This window comes from Spodoptera frugiperda, chromosome 26, assembly GCF_023101765.2.
Source record: "Spodoptera frugiperda isolate SF20-4 chromosome 26, AGI-APGP_CSIRO_Sfru_2.0, whole genome shotgun sequence".
In the NCBI taxonomy this organism is placed as follows: domain Eukaryota; kingdom Metazoa; phylum Arthropoda; class Insecta; order Lepidoptera; family Noctuidae; genus Spodoptera; species Spodoptera frugiperda.
In genome coordinates, this window is record NC_064237.1 from 13,586,128 (window position 1) to 13,600,917 (window position 14,790).

The 14,790-nt window shown below is 35.0% G+C and overlaps 1 protein-coding gene across 2 annotated transcripts; it reads right to left on the reverse strand.

The window, feature by feature from the left end:
• Nucleotides 1-4,220: 4,220 nt before the first annotated feature.
• LOC118264636 (cilia- and flagella-associated protein 251) lies at nucleotides 4,221-14,017 on the reverse strand. Of its 2 annotated transcripts, none has more exons than XM_035577214.2 (7): nucleotides 13,955-14,017; nucleotides 9,766-9,970; nucleotides 9,089-9,240; nucleotides 8,734-8,779; nucleotides 7,383-7,460; nucleotides 6,448-6,551; nucleotides 4,221-5,532 (listed from the first exon to the last, which is right to left on the reverse strand). In XM_035577214.2, exons 2-7 carry the CDS (start codon nucleotides 9,964-9,966, stop codon nucleotides 4,788-4,790), a joined length of 1,326 nt encoding a protein of 441 aa, XP_035433107.2. In that variant the 5' UTR covers nucleotides 9,967-9,970; nucleotides 13,955-14,017; the 3' UTR covers nucleotides 4,221-4,787. The 2 variants fall into 2 exon arrangements, with proteins under 2 accessions (XP_035433107.2, XP_035433106.2); XM_035577213.2 differs by having other exon boundaries at nucleotides 13,855-13,988.
• Between the last annotated feature and the right edge of the window lie 773 nt (nucleotides 14,018-14,790).

The window sequence follows — 14,790 nt, forward strand, 5'->3', positions numbered from 1 at the left end:
TTTCTTTGTACTAAAAGTTTAATTATATTGATATTATTTTTTTCATACCTTTTTACTATTTATTTACTTTTTTCGATGAATTAAAACAATAACATGAACCGAAGTCGTGTAACGATCGACATAGAATTATCTATACTCCGTTAGAGCATTTTCTTTGTACTAAATGTTTTATTATATTGATATTATTTTTTTCATACCTTTTTACTATTTATTTACTTTTTTTCGATGAATTAAAACAATAACATGAACCGAAGTCGTGTAACGATCGACATAGAATTATCTATACTCCGTTAGAGCATTTTCTTTGTACTAAATGTTTTATTATATTGATATTATTTTTTTCATACCTTTTTACTATTTATTTACTTTTTTTCGATAAATTAAAACAATAACATGAACCGAAGTCGTGTAACGATCGACATAGAATTATTTATAAATAATTTATTTCTTATTTTTATTTTTTGATTTTTGAAATAAATATATATCTATGTCCTTTCTAAGGTTCTAAACTATATCTGTACCAAATTTCAACCAAATCCGTCAAATAGTTGCGGAGATTAATGGTATAAGCATAGAATGTTCGACGTGATTCTTTAATTTGACATAACTTTTTTATTTATGAACCGATTGACATGAAACAAACACTAAATGTAAATTTAAGCATCCCACAATATATTCGTGAAAACCGCATCCAACTCGGATCAGCCGTTTCTGAGATTAGCGCGCACAGACGAACAGACAAACAGACAAACAGACAAACAGACAAACAGACAAACAGACAAACAGACAAAAAAAAAGTTAATTACATTTTTGGGTTCGACATCGACATAACAATAACCCCTGCTATTTTTTTTATTTTTATTTTCAATGTACAGACAGCACTTTTCTACGATTTTATTATATGTATATAGATGTGATAGGGGCGAGACTTCTAACCCGTTAAGGCTGAATACTACATCTAATTTTAACGACAAAAGTCGGGGGTCGAAGGGGTCGAATCCCCTCCCCTTAAAATTATGGCTATTTTAATATTTTTCTTACTTTATGTGATATCAAAGGCTGTATGCGTCGTAGAAACAAAAAAAAACGACAAACGGTAGCTAATAACCTTGGCTAACTAATTCATTACTTTTTTCATATGTTTGATAATGTTTTGGTGAGAAAAAAAATATTTTCTGAATAATCTTTACCGAAAAAATCGCAATTTTTCAATATTTTCAATTGGGGTTTCAAACCCCCATATTACTTTTTTGTCGATAAAATTAGATGTAGTACTCAGCCTTAACGGGTTAGAAGTCCCACACCTATCACATTGTATACTATGTACATAGTGGTCCAGAACCTAACAGAAATGATATAAAAGTGGCCGTGAACTAAGAAAAGGTTGAGAGCCGCTGTATAGTTGATTTAGATCGGAACAAATTAGAACACTAGCAATATTTGTGTCCCAAATAAAAATATTGTTTCTTTATTTATTGTGTGCCCAGGTATACTTATAAGTCTGTCTCCTATCTTAATTGTAAAATGATTCATCCTTTTACTAAGAATTACTTAGCATCTAGGAACACCTAAACGACGTAGTGATCCATATTTTTAGTTTTGTTTCAGGTCTGGGTGTCATGTGTATGTGAACTTGTATGTTTGTAAACGTACTTACGACACAAATGAAAATATTAGTGCGGGGCAAGGTAAAAAAAGAAAATTATCAATAACAAAATTAAAAAAGTTTTACCGAGCAAAGAAATTGGTGCTGTTTTCTTTCAAAATATCAAAGAAATAGACGTTCGTACCACATCACAGACTACGTATTACATGTATTACACAACTTATATAATATATAGCTCGCTGAGAACATAATATACAATAAATAAATGTACATAAAGTTGGCTATATCATACAAATGTATCAAAAACTGTCTGCGAAATAAAATGTAAATGGCGTCGGCAAAGGAGACGCGTTTTACCTCACCCTGTAGCTGTACTACAATACAGCGTGTTCAATATTAAGACTTGCCAATATTAATTCTGGAAGAGATGAAATTTGAATGGAAATAAATTGTAATGTCGCCGGTATTACTCGTACTGTTTGCTTTCAGCGAGTATATTGCAGGTTCGGGAATAACGGTACCTAAATATATACTCTTTTATTATTACGGTTTATTTAAATTGTCTCCTTGGGTATTGCTTTAGGTTATTCTTGAAATAGAATGTTAGAGTTTGGATTATAAATGTCTTTTTTTTGTTTTAAGTGTACGATGTCTCAATCAATAACTTGGGATGATAATACTGACCCACTTACTAATAAATTCAAAATACACCGTAAATTCTCTTTGTAAGACAAAATCTTCTAAATTTTCTTTTCAGAAAAACGACGATCAACTAATAACGATCACCTTTCACATAAATAATTGCTCCTAATTGCGAACTTCAGTAATGAGGCTCATTCTATCTCGTTCTAACTCTCATTATCTCTCTTTAACCTCCCTTCAAAATAGAATGGACGTTCGCAAAATATTTTGATTTATTTCACAAAGCCGCATCGTTTAGATAGGTATAAACCGCTGCACAATAAGCTATACCAGTCGGTCAAAATCTATAAACACATTTTCAGCTTAATTACAACAGTATAAGATTGAAAATGTGTTAAAGAATATTGAGACTTTAGTGTAGGTTGATGTGCTGTTGTCTACACAGTCTGGTGGACTAAATCCCGGCTGACTGATTAATTACTGTTGAATGTACAAATATAACGCGGAATTAATAATTCTATCGATATTGGAAATCGAGAATCAATCAGAATAATGGGTCGAGATATAAATTTGAACGGGAATTAATACCGAGCGAGACTGTTCAGTGTTCCTGTATTATAATTACTTTTTTGAAACAATGCTTGCTGTTAATGGATTATTTATTGTGAATAGAGGTTCGAGGATTCTTTGTAACAACTTGAATCATACAATGTGGCTGGTGTATGACGATGAGCTCCCTTAAATCATGGGAAAATTGACAGAAAATGTAGCCAACTTCTGTCAATTTTCCACGGTCTCCGGTCGGTTCCAAAAGGGTCAATGTAGATTGACCGTTTATCACCTGATGGTATCTATCTTTATTGCGATGAATAGTTTAAAAGGGCAGTGTAACATTTTACAATATACTTCACATGCTCGATTTTTTTATGGTATAAGCCGGTAAACGTGCGTACGGATCACCTGATGGTAAGCACTCGCCGCCGCCCATGGACACCCTAAACACCAGAGGCGTTACAAGTGCGTAGCCGGCCTTTTGGGGATTAGGAATTTAAGGGTTGTTAGCGTAATCGGGGATTGCGACGATAAGGAAGGGAGGTAATTGGCGCTCCGGTAACCTCACTCACACAACGAAACACAACGCAAGCGTTGTTTCACGTCGGTTTTTTTGTGAGGCCGTGGTATCACTCATTCACAATCGACATTATATTTTTAAATGAATTCATTCGATCGCCACCTTTTCAATCGTTAACACCTTTCATACATTTTGTATTTCTCACATAATTAATGAGAAACGCTGAAAAATGCTTTGTACAATTTATATCACTGACTGAATTAACTGCTGAACATTTAATTCGATTCGCGAACAATTGCTGATGTATGGAAAGCAAGTTCGTTTTAAATGATTCTGCCTGCTCTTTGCTGGACAAAGGATGGATGTGGAATGCAATGAAGTATTAACTGATAGGCTATATTATACCGTACTATTTTATATCGAAAACAATTGCTAAAGACAGGGTTAAGTAACCATTAAATGACTCTGAGTACGGCAGTTACTGCTGCATCAAGGACTTAAAAAAGTATATTTTAATTAATTATATAACTTTTTTACAAATTGTTGTTTGTAATTACTTACCACAGGTATAAAGTTCGAGGGATAAAACATGTTTTCCTGACTTTTTAAATGTACAAACGCAACACGGTGCCTATGGAGCTAATAGGCTTGCCAGTAATGGGATTGGGATCCATGGGATTTATTGCAGAACTCGACGAAAGTGGATTTTCAACACACCTCTGTGTGCCCCTCAGGGAGGCAGTAATGTATCATTTAAATGTTTATTTCATTAAGCTGAATTATATACTCGGGTGCTTCTCTAAGCCACGGACACACATTAAACACAGGCTCTGTCCCCCGACTCTGTACCAACCATTAACTTATCATTACGAACACGCCATTTGAATAAAAACAAATAGAAGGATTTAAATATTTTTAATGGCAACATTATTTTTTACTTAACCACAGGCTAACGTCATCTCTTGAATAATTCTAAACAACTTTACATTTAAATAAATCGTGTTGGGTTTAATATATTTTATTTTAGATTCAAAATTTACTTAAAAATATATTTTTATTCTATTCTGCTACAAAGTTAACTACAGTTTGTACTTCGTTTAATTTATAGCTGGCAACATTGTGTTTACCACAATGAGCTTGGCACGGATTCAAATTCACGATCGATTGACCGGAATCCCAATTAGTCATTGAACCAATTGTAATGACACTAATCACATCTTATTTAAAGACGATAAGTTTCGACATCGCTTCATCTATGGCTATAAATAAGGAATGATTAACTAACATGTTCCTTTACAATAGTACTCATGATAAATGCTAAATACATGAAGGTGATAATTGAGCATTCATCATTGACAAGTGGAATGGTACCTAATCTAATACCCATCTGCTTTCGTCACTCAATGTCTAGCCTTCTAAGGACTAGACAAGGGTACATGCAAACAAGGTTAAGGAACAATGAACCTTTTATCTTTCGTTATTAGATTCGGAATTCTCCAAGTTCTGTCCCTCATCACTTAGGATACTGTCCAAGATGTTGTCTTCGTCGCTTCTCGCCGCCACGTCACCTGCCTTGCCCAGCACTTCATTTAGTATTTCATCGTCATTTACTTCACCATTTACCATTTCGACATTGTCACTATCTACGTTACTTTCAACTTGTGCACTTTCTTCAGGTACTTGTTTATTGTCCTCATCTATTTCAGAAACTGCATTTAATTCGCTAGGTTCTACTTCTTTGGTTGCGGAATCTTCTGCTTCAATCATTTCTTCGTTCATTTCATCATTTACTTCTTCTTTCTTGTTTACATTCATTTCTTCATTTTCATCATCAGCTACAGCGCCATCCATTTCTTCTTCTTCAATTCTAGATGACTCTTCCTCTTCGTTCTCTTTAGATTCGTCTATCGTTTCCTGTCGTTCCACCTTTAATGTTGATCTTCTAGACTTCTGTGTCTGTGGGGGAGGTTCTTCTAGTTCTTCTTCTTCTTCTTCATGATCATTTTTGCTGACTGGTACTTCCTCACTAATATCTGATGCTTCGCTTGCTGCGTATCCTTTCTTTAACCGTTCTTGTCTTTCTTTCCTAGCCTTTTGCTTGACTTCCCACAATGAAGGTATACGTTTCGTATTATCTTGATTTTCTCCATCCGGGTGATATAGAACAATGTCGTCGGTGTATCGGAGTACTGGCTGAGGTGGATATTTGTCCCTGGAAGAGTAACATATTCATTATTTTACGAATCAAAATTAACGAAGAAGTGGTTTAAAGGGTTTGGAAGGTATACAGCAAGCTGTTGACGTTGAGAAAATCTGTTATAGAATTAAAAGGGGATTTTAGTTTCTGGAAATAGACATTATACAGATACAAAGATAAACCGTATAAGGAATAATAATAAGTAGGTGCATTAGACTTTAGACAACATTTGGATTACAACACAGGTAGAGATATTACAAGGTTTCGGAGTAGGTGCGAACGAATAATTTCTGGCACCTTTACAGACGCGAGATGACAACTTGTTGATACACTAATGACGGTCCTAAAATTCTAGATCATCGGAGTCAGTGTCGGAGTCCCAGCTAAAACAAAACATGAGTGAGTAGTAACAACACATGATTATAAATATTTTTGTGATACTTTGAGTTTCAAAAGTACCTAAGTACATGGTTTGATTGGAATAAATGATTTTACTTTACAGTTAATGTGTAGAAATAGTTTTAGAAAGACCATTTCTTCTTTTTCTCAGCTCAGCTGATTATCTCTTGACAGAGAGGTCACATAGTGCTATGAAGTCACTAGTACTAGTATCTTCGATAAATGCTCTATTTTATGTAATGCCATAATTTGTTAGCCTATTTATGGCATTCGACGCAAAGTCTTAAATGCATAGTCTGATCCTTAGTAACAATTTTGTATCGAAAACAATTGCTGAGGACTGGGTAAAGTAACCATTAAAATGACTTCGGCGGTAAGTTTTATAACGTGTACTTTAAAACTAGCTATTCTGTAGATACCAATTAGACATATTATCGTATCTATGGATACGATATTTTTTCCAATTGAATCTCTGTATATCTTAACTTAATGCTATATATTTTAACATTTCAGTTTTGGTTCTATGCTCACCTGCGGGCTTCTTCATATTTGCTAGGCACCATGAAACAGTTCGATTCCCTATATATAAGCCTCCTCTTGCTAACCCAAGGCCATTGCAAACTCCAGTAGTGGCTCTGAAAAATAATTAAATAAGGTTCAGAAATCATTCAAATGGTTATAAAGGTACACATATATCTCTATGCAAACTTTGCTTTACACAAAGTAAAAGGGTGCTTTTCCACTAGAGATGTGGTATGTAGCTATGCTACGAAGATGTAATAGCTAAGCTGTGAAACCAACTGACAGTTTCCATTGATACTAAGCTATGTAGCTTAGGTGAGTCCGTTTCCACTAGTGCTAAGCTATGCTATGTGTACCAATGAATATGATTGGTGGAAACCAAACGCATCCACAGCAACGTAGCATAGCACATCTCTGCAGAAAGCAATCTTGTACAAATACTTTAAAAAAAAAAACTTATATTACCAAGTTTTGTACAAATTAACATACCTACGTATTACGGACTAATAAATATTTTTTTATTTCATTTCAGTATAGAACAATAGTTATTATCATATTAGAAGTTTAAAACAAATTGATTCACGATTCAATAACAGGCGTTTACCAAAATACTTAAAAAACTTTATAACGAAAATTCTATAAACAGCCAGTATACTGGTACTCGAGACGCGGCAGTTTTGATTGATGGCACATGTTTTTGTTAACTCAGTAACATTCGTTCAAAACTTTTATATGAATTGTAAATACCGAAGTCATTTACCTTATAAACATTTCAGTAGAATTCATAAAGAATACTTTTATAAAAAAATATTTAAATAGATAAAAGAGTCATATATTTTTTATTTGTTTAAATTGTCTTATGTTTTTTTAAATATGTACTTGTTATATTTATTTAATTGTAATGTACTTAATATTTAGTTGTTAATAGATCAATTCATACATACCACTCTAGCGCACACTCTCCTCTTTTTGGCCCTCTCTTCTTCTAGCCGTCTCTCCTCCTCACTGTCGTAACCGTCGACCTAGACAAAGAGGTACAATAAGGTAACATAGTAAGTTCTACCATCTGTGTTGCGCGTTGCAATGTCTCTGCATTGTTCTCACATATATGTATGTACAGTTAAAAATTGTAACAGAGAAATTGTAAACATATATTTTTTTTAGAAAGAGCAACGAATGGAGTTTCTTGCTCGTTCTTCTCCATTCGAAGCTACACTTCGGAACGAGCACCTAGGTTCACTGACGGACAGAATGACAGATTATTGTTTATTTCTTTCTTTGTTGACGTTTCAAAAGTACCTTAGTATATGGTTTAATTGGAATAAATGATTTGACTTTGACTTTGTAGGTGGATAAGGTGGCTCAGGTATTAAGGAACAGATCTAATGAAAGTCACCGATAACGAATCTTTTGTTAATCGTCACGATCAGCTGGGGTATAAACACTGCAGAACAAAGGTTTCAGAACAAAGAGGCTTTACTTTAATTCCCGGGCTTAGCAGTTGATCCTAGTTATAGTCACCGCAATTTTGAAGGTGTGACTGTATTGGTAAACCAATTTAACTGGTCGCAGTTATAGGACATACCCGAATCCAATTCATGTTTCTACTAATATTTTTACTATATATCGTCACACCTTCTATCCCCGAAGGGGTAGGCAGAGGTGCTCATTATGGCATTGTACAATGTACACAATGAATGCTGGAAATTCCATATAATAGGGGTGAGCCAGTTGCCATATAACCGTTAATAGCCCAGCAATACTTAGCCCACCCGAGAGAAAAACCGAAGCCGTAGCCCAGCAATACTTTGCCCGACTCAGGATTCGAACCCGAGACACTTTGCCCGGCAGTCGCACTTACGACCATTCGGCCAAGAAGGCAACTAATACTCAGAGGAAATCAATAAATTTCCCAATTCCAGAATCAGTACCTCGAACTCAATTCTTAATTAATAAATGAATTCCTGAATAACATTATCACAAGTAAATCAAATCTCTGAACAGTAATCAAACATTGAATAAATGTTCATACAAACACATCGTAGTTACATACACATTGCGTCATCAAGTTAAACTCAAAGGAAATGATTATTTCAATAGAAACTTAATTATACTCAGACTTGAACGACAATTATTGTACACAATAGTTCAGGAATACAAAGCTTTGAATATTGGAGAGTAATAGAATAGTTCTACATACGTATAATATCGCTTCAAACCTATGTCTTGTAAAGATGTTATACTCTTTTAAAACAAGCATTGTCTAATATAGGTATTACATAAACTTAAACTTACTATAGGATCCTCATAGCAGTAGTAGGCATCTTCTTCATCATCGGGCCTGTAAATAAGAAATGAAAACATTAAATTGATATGCAAATATTTCCCTACAAGCACGAAGAGCTTCAAGCTAAACTAAGTGATTCAAAATATATATTTTTTAACTACATAGTACTTACCTGGTAACTAGCCGATAGATATAATTGTTTTTGAAATTATCATTAAGTCTTTGACTGCCAATAAAAAACTGTTGAAGGCAAATCCTCCGCTAACGTCGGTTACCGGTGACCACTACGGCGTTCAATGTGTTAAGTTATAAAATATAAATATACTACAGTCAGATCCACTACTGAGTCCTAATCATACTCACGAGGTGACAGACAGCTTCAGATGGATGCCAGACTCGACGATGATGTCATGCGCCTGCTGGATGGTGAGGGTCGAGGTGTCCAGGTCATTGATCCTCAGCAGCTTGTCTCCAGGTCTTATACCAGCCTTCTCGGCCCTGCTCTCTGGTTTTACCTTTATGAATTGAAATAATATACTTTATTAAGAAGATTACGTTTGTATTTATATTTCAAATCCGTAATTATCTATTTTTCCGTACTCTTTTTCTATTTTATATAGATAGGTTGTCAAATGAGCAGGTGGATCACATGATTGTAAGCTTTCGGCTGTTCATAAACACCCGCAACACCAGCGAAGTTATAAGTTCTTTGCCAACCCTTAGGGGGTTAGGTAATCTCCTCATTTCGATTTTAAAAAGTAATAATAATTACCTTCAACTATATCATATCACTAGCTACTTCCGCGCGGTTTCACCCGCTCTGCTCGGCTCCTATTAGTCATAGCGTGATGTTTTATAGCCTATAGCCTTCCTCGATAAATGGACTATCCAACACAAAAAGAATTATTCAAATCGGACCAGTAGTTCCGGAGATTAGCGCGTTCAAACAAACAAACAAACAATCAAACAAACAAACTCTTCAGCTTTATAATATTAGTATAGATTAAATATCATAGCACATTTAGTGCATTTCTACTTACGAAAGTAACTCGCAACGGTGTCTTATAAAATATGCCACCAGCTAGATCGAAGCCCCATATGGTGTCCTCAAAGCTGACTCTCTCGTGGATGCCCTCATTCTTGGACTCCCAGGAGGGTTTGTTCAGCTCGCCAGCCAGCAGAGCTGCCTCCTCAGCCTTCAGCTTCGTGTGTCTCATGGAAATCGCCATGTCTGGTGGCATTACCCTGCGACAAGATCAGAAGATGGACATTTTAGACTGAAATAGGCATTTGGTATATGACACAAGATTATAAATCACAATATTACGTGAAGCATATACTGAAATATACATAATTTCTAAAGGAATTCAACAGCGATATTTTCACTCACAAATGGTATCGTTGCGTTACTTCCCCGGATACTGACCATTCTTTACACTACGTTACTCCGAGCTAGAGAGCACACACACACATACATACATTCATACATTCAATACAGTCGTATATCCGATCTAATAAATTGCTTTCTATACATCAATACGAAGACGTCATCGTTTCATCCCTCATGACAAATGACGTCACTTCCTACATATAGACTGAGTTGTTGATGTACTTAATACTCGACATAAAAAGGGTGTATTTTAAGTTACTGCAAAAGATATAGGCACTTGGAAGCTTCTTTAGCGGGATGTTAGTCATTCTGCTGAAAAATTGTATACAATTTATTTCAGATATTAGGTTAGGCAAAGTAGGCGCTGCGGTCTGAAGATCTTGTGTAAAATATTGAAGTAATTCTCGTAGTGTGTCGTAACGATCATGCTATCTCGCAACGCCCTGTATGTGGCAGTTACGAATACGAATTTATGAAATACTTAAGCTTATGTCGCTGGTAGGAAAATGGGAAATTGACAAGATGGCAGTCTGGTTCGCTAGTCAACAAATCCCGACGCTGTAGGTCACTGATATAAATGTAGGTACATAAATTACATTCTTGAAATTAAAGTAAGATCGGTACCTATCTCTTTATTCTCTCACAAAAATAATGTTACGTTCAATATTGTATGTAGGAGGACGAAAATATATGAACCAGCTACAAATTATCTTCGTATATAAAACAAACAAATATTACAATAGATTCAGCCTTTGTTCAAACATTACGGGCAGACAGATAACATAAATAGGGGTCTGAACATGGCCGGCTAATTTTAATAAAGATTTTCATAAAATAATGTCCTTGTACGTCTGAAGGGTACTTAAATCAAATTTTGTAAGCACTGCCCCTTAAGGCGAGACGGCGGTGACTTGTGTGGCCACGAAAACTGCGATCATCCTAGACTTTAAACACAATATACTTCTATTTGTCATTGTATGCATAATAACTGCCATCGTGCATGTACACATTGTTTTTTTTAACAGATTGACCGACACTAGGATTTTCTCCTGTATCCCGGGTGCACAAACATTTATAATGATAATGTCACATACACGTGACACCCAGACCCGAAATAATAAAAATAAATATGTGGGTCACACAAAGAGTTGTCGGTCGCTCAGCCACAGCCCTAACCGTGCAGTCCCTACTACTACCCTCTAACGGATCTACCTAAAAACCAGTACAATTCAGTGGTAAACCATAATTTTGTCAGTAAACAGTATAAGTAGGCGGTTAGTTTAGGTGCTACGTCACGCAAAGTAACTATAGTTAAGAGATGATTGTTATAAACGGCCATAATTTACATATTATTATGTTGTTGTTATTCATCTAACCTACATATACGTCCACTTTTAAATACATTTCAACAACTTTTCTAAGACGTATAGTGGCGAAAGCAAATCGCTGCTTCTATGGCCGCAATTTTGAAATCCAGTATACAAGACGGCACCTGTTTTACATTACGGCTACATCCTAACTCCGGGCACTCGCTAATAAGAGGAATAACTTCATGTGACATTCCTAAAGCCTTTTGTCAGCCATATTCACAATGTCTCATTATAACGTATTCTTGTATCCATAAATAACTTTTTAATACTAGCTTATGTCTAGGAGTTAGTTGTAACTACATATTATACATAACTAGATTCGGTTTCATAATACCCCTGCTTAGTATATGACTTAAAACAAACTGACTTTTACAGAGTGGCGTTGGTTAAGATTATTTTTAATAATATAAGTATCTTAGTTAAAAGCTTCAAAATATTCAAATTTCAGTGAGTATATTTACGACGTTTTTGTTTTATTACTTTTTAAAAGATTTCCTACCAAACAATGAGTAATTTATTATTGTATGCTTAAGTAAGACAATACATTTTAACAAAAATAGCTGAAGAATGCATCATTTTGTTTGCTACGAACGTTGCTACGGCGTAGCTTGGAATGCTACGAAATTGTGCTACGCAAATGCTTTGCTACGAAAAACGTATTTTACCATTTTGACGTGTATTTATTGTTAACATGATTTATTTATGTTCTATTAGCAACATGATTAACTAGGCATACAATGACGATTTAACGCATAATTTAGTATTTGTATCATCACTACGCGAGTAGACATCATTAATTCCTGGCTATTTAAATCGAACGCCCACTTGTATGTCTTTCTTCAAGCTCATTCAGAAGTATTGACAAGTTGTCACTGGTATATTTATAGGCCACTATTATAAGTGGATGCCATGCTCAGTGCGTGGCGTTTGTTTGATGCCAATGCACCTTTTGACATCGCTTGGACATCTGCCCACCCACAAAAGGAAGAAAATGATGACAAATTATAGAATTTACTGCTCGAGCCAGGTAATTTGTGAAAAGTATCCAGAGTTGGGGTGGAGGCTATAATGTTAAATTCTTTGTATAATATTATGTTGTTTCTACCTCGTGGCTTTTTCAATCAAATATGTTTTGTACAAAAACATAGCATTTATAATTTATATTGTTGGGCAACCGGCTACGTGGCGGCGGTCGCGCAACATGTAGCGGGTTCGATTCACGCACTGAGCAACTCTTTATGTCATCCACAAACTATCTTTCCGGGTCTGTGTATAATTTTTATGTGAAATGTATGTTTGTAAATGCACCCACAACATACAATAGAATATAAGCGTGTAGCAAAGTCGAAATTTAAAAAAAAAACATCTTTGCATGGTCAACTACAAACTCTACTCAACCACCTATGAAGTAGGACTAAAGGACAAACTCCTCCCTATCATTAAAATACTCGACAGACGAAGTATTTCTATGAAGCAATAATCATTAATGACTGTACATAGTACATCAACGTCGGACGCTGAATGATCTATTTACGGCTGAAATTAATGATGTTAATTAATAACAATCCAAGTTGGATTCCTTCGGTGAACTGTGTGATCTCTTCATTGGATGGCGGCTGAGGAGGAGGAGTCTTTGGGAATGGACGTGTGATGGTACGATCACATGTGTGGGTGTACATACATACGAGTACAGACGGGTACTCGTCAAGCTAAACAAAACCAGTATAAACTGACCGCTGAATGTGCAGAAAGATAATTCAAAGCTAGATCATGATAAATTGGTTTTTCATAGCTTGATGTAGACTCTCGTATACGTATGTATGTATATGTATAGTATTATGTATAATAACTACATTTTCTGAAAGGCTACATAATTTTATTATGCCTTATAAACCTCAAACGAGCGTTTAGTATTCGATAATGAGTTTAATTTGTTTAAGTAGCTATAATAGAAGGAGTATCTGTTTGTTTATTATATATGGATGTATGTTTGTTTGTATAGCTAAGATCAATCAAAAAATTATTGTAAGTTTTTATCGATAAGTTGTAGGACAGCTGGCTTTTACAACGATAGAAAAATATTTGAACAATAAGTTGTAACTTGGTAACAAAAATATTTAAAGTCGCCACGAAAATTAGGTCGACCGATTATTAATTAAAAGAAAATTATAACGAAGGAAACCTACAACTTGACAAAGTGAAGAGCTTATAATGTTATTGAAATAATTAAATTAAATTTTGATGTGAGAACTATAACGTTTCAAATAATTTGCACACTAAACACTCAGAATCCACAACCACATGAAAACCGTCATCGTAACATAAGGGTTTAAAAGAACATGAAATCAAAATAAAGTGAAATATTTTACCAGAGTGTACACAGTAAACAAACTGCACTACTTCACTAACTGACACTGTGTAACACGACACTGGTCACTAATCACTAGACAATCACTAGAGTGAGCTCACCTCAGCAGACCGAGGCAGATTGAGTGGCGCTGATTCACACAATACAAAGAACATCAACTACTTGGCCAATTAATATTGATTTAGAAACACGTGGGCGTCCGTCAATGCCCACCGGTCAATCAGAAGGGCCGATTGCACTATCGACCGTTGCTAGTTACAAGTTCGGTTTAAACGGCTGTTTCTCAGCTGTCATACTTGCAACTACTTCAGGAAAGAGTAACAGTATAATTTTATTATAAAATAATCATATGTTTATACAGATTTATATTCAACATTCATTGAATTTAAGGCAAATGAGTGGATAAAAAGTTAAGCAAAGTTGCAGCTAAGCAAGGTATGGATACTTGGCAGCTGTATCATATAAAAACTAGTACTCTAACAACAAATACTCAGTTTCGGCAACCGGCTGCTGTTCAATATTTTACGGGCTTTATCGAACAATTCGTTGTGTAAGCCACAAATTGTTGTTCCTGATCTAGATGTGATGTGCATGATGTGAAATAATGTATGTAAACGAATACGCACTTAGACTAAAAACAATTAGGGTCCACGTTTTATTTAAAAAAAAGGATTCAATTTTATTAAAGACTAAACTCTAAATTAATAATTGATTTGATTTAGGCTTAGTTTTGTTTGACAATAAATTGCAGATACTTAACAGTAGTTTAAGCAATCAAGGTTTAACTAATAATGAGGTAATCAGCCTTTAATTCGACTTATTATGAATGGAGAGTGCTACGCAACAATGATCGAGGGGATACGTAAATATAACACTTTTAGTGATATACTTCACTTTTATATCATAGGGTAAATGCACCTATTTCTTGACATTCTTT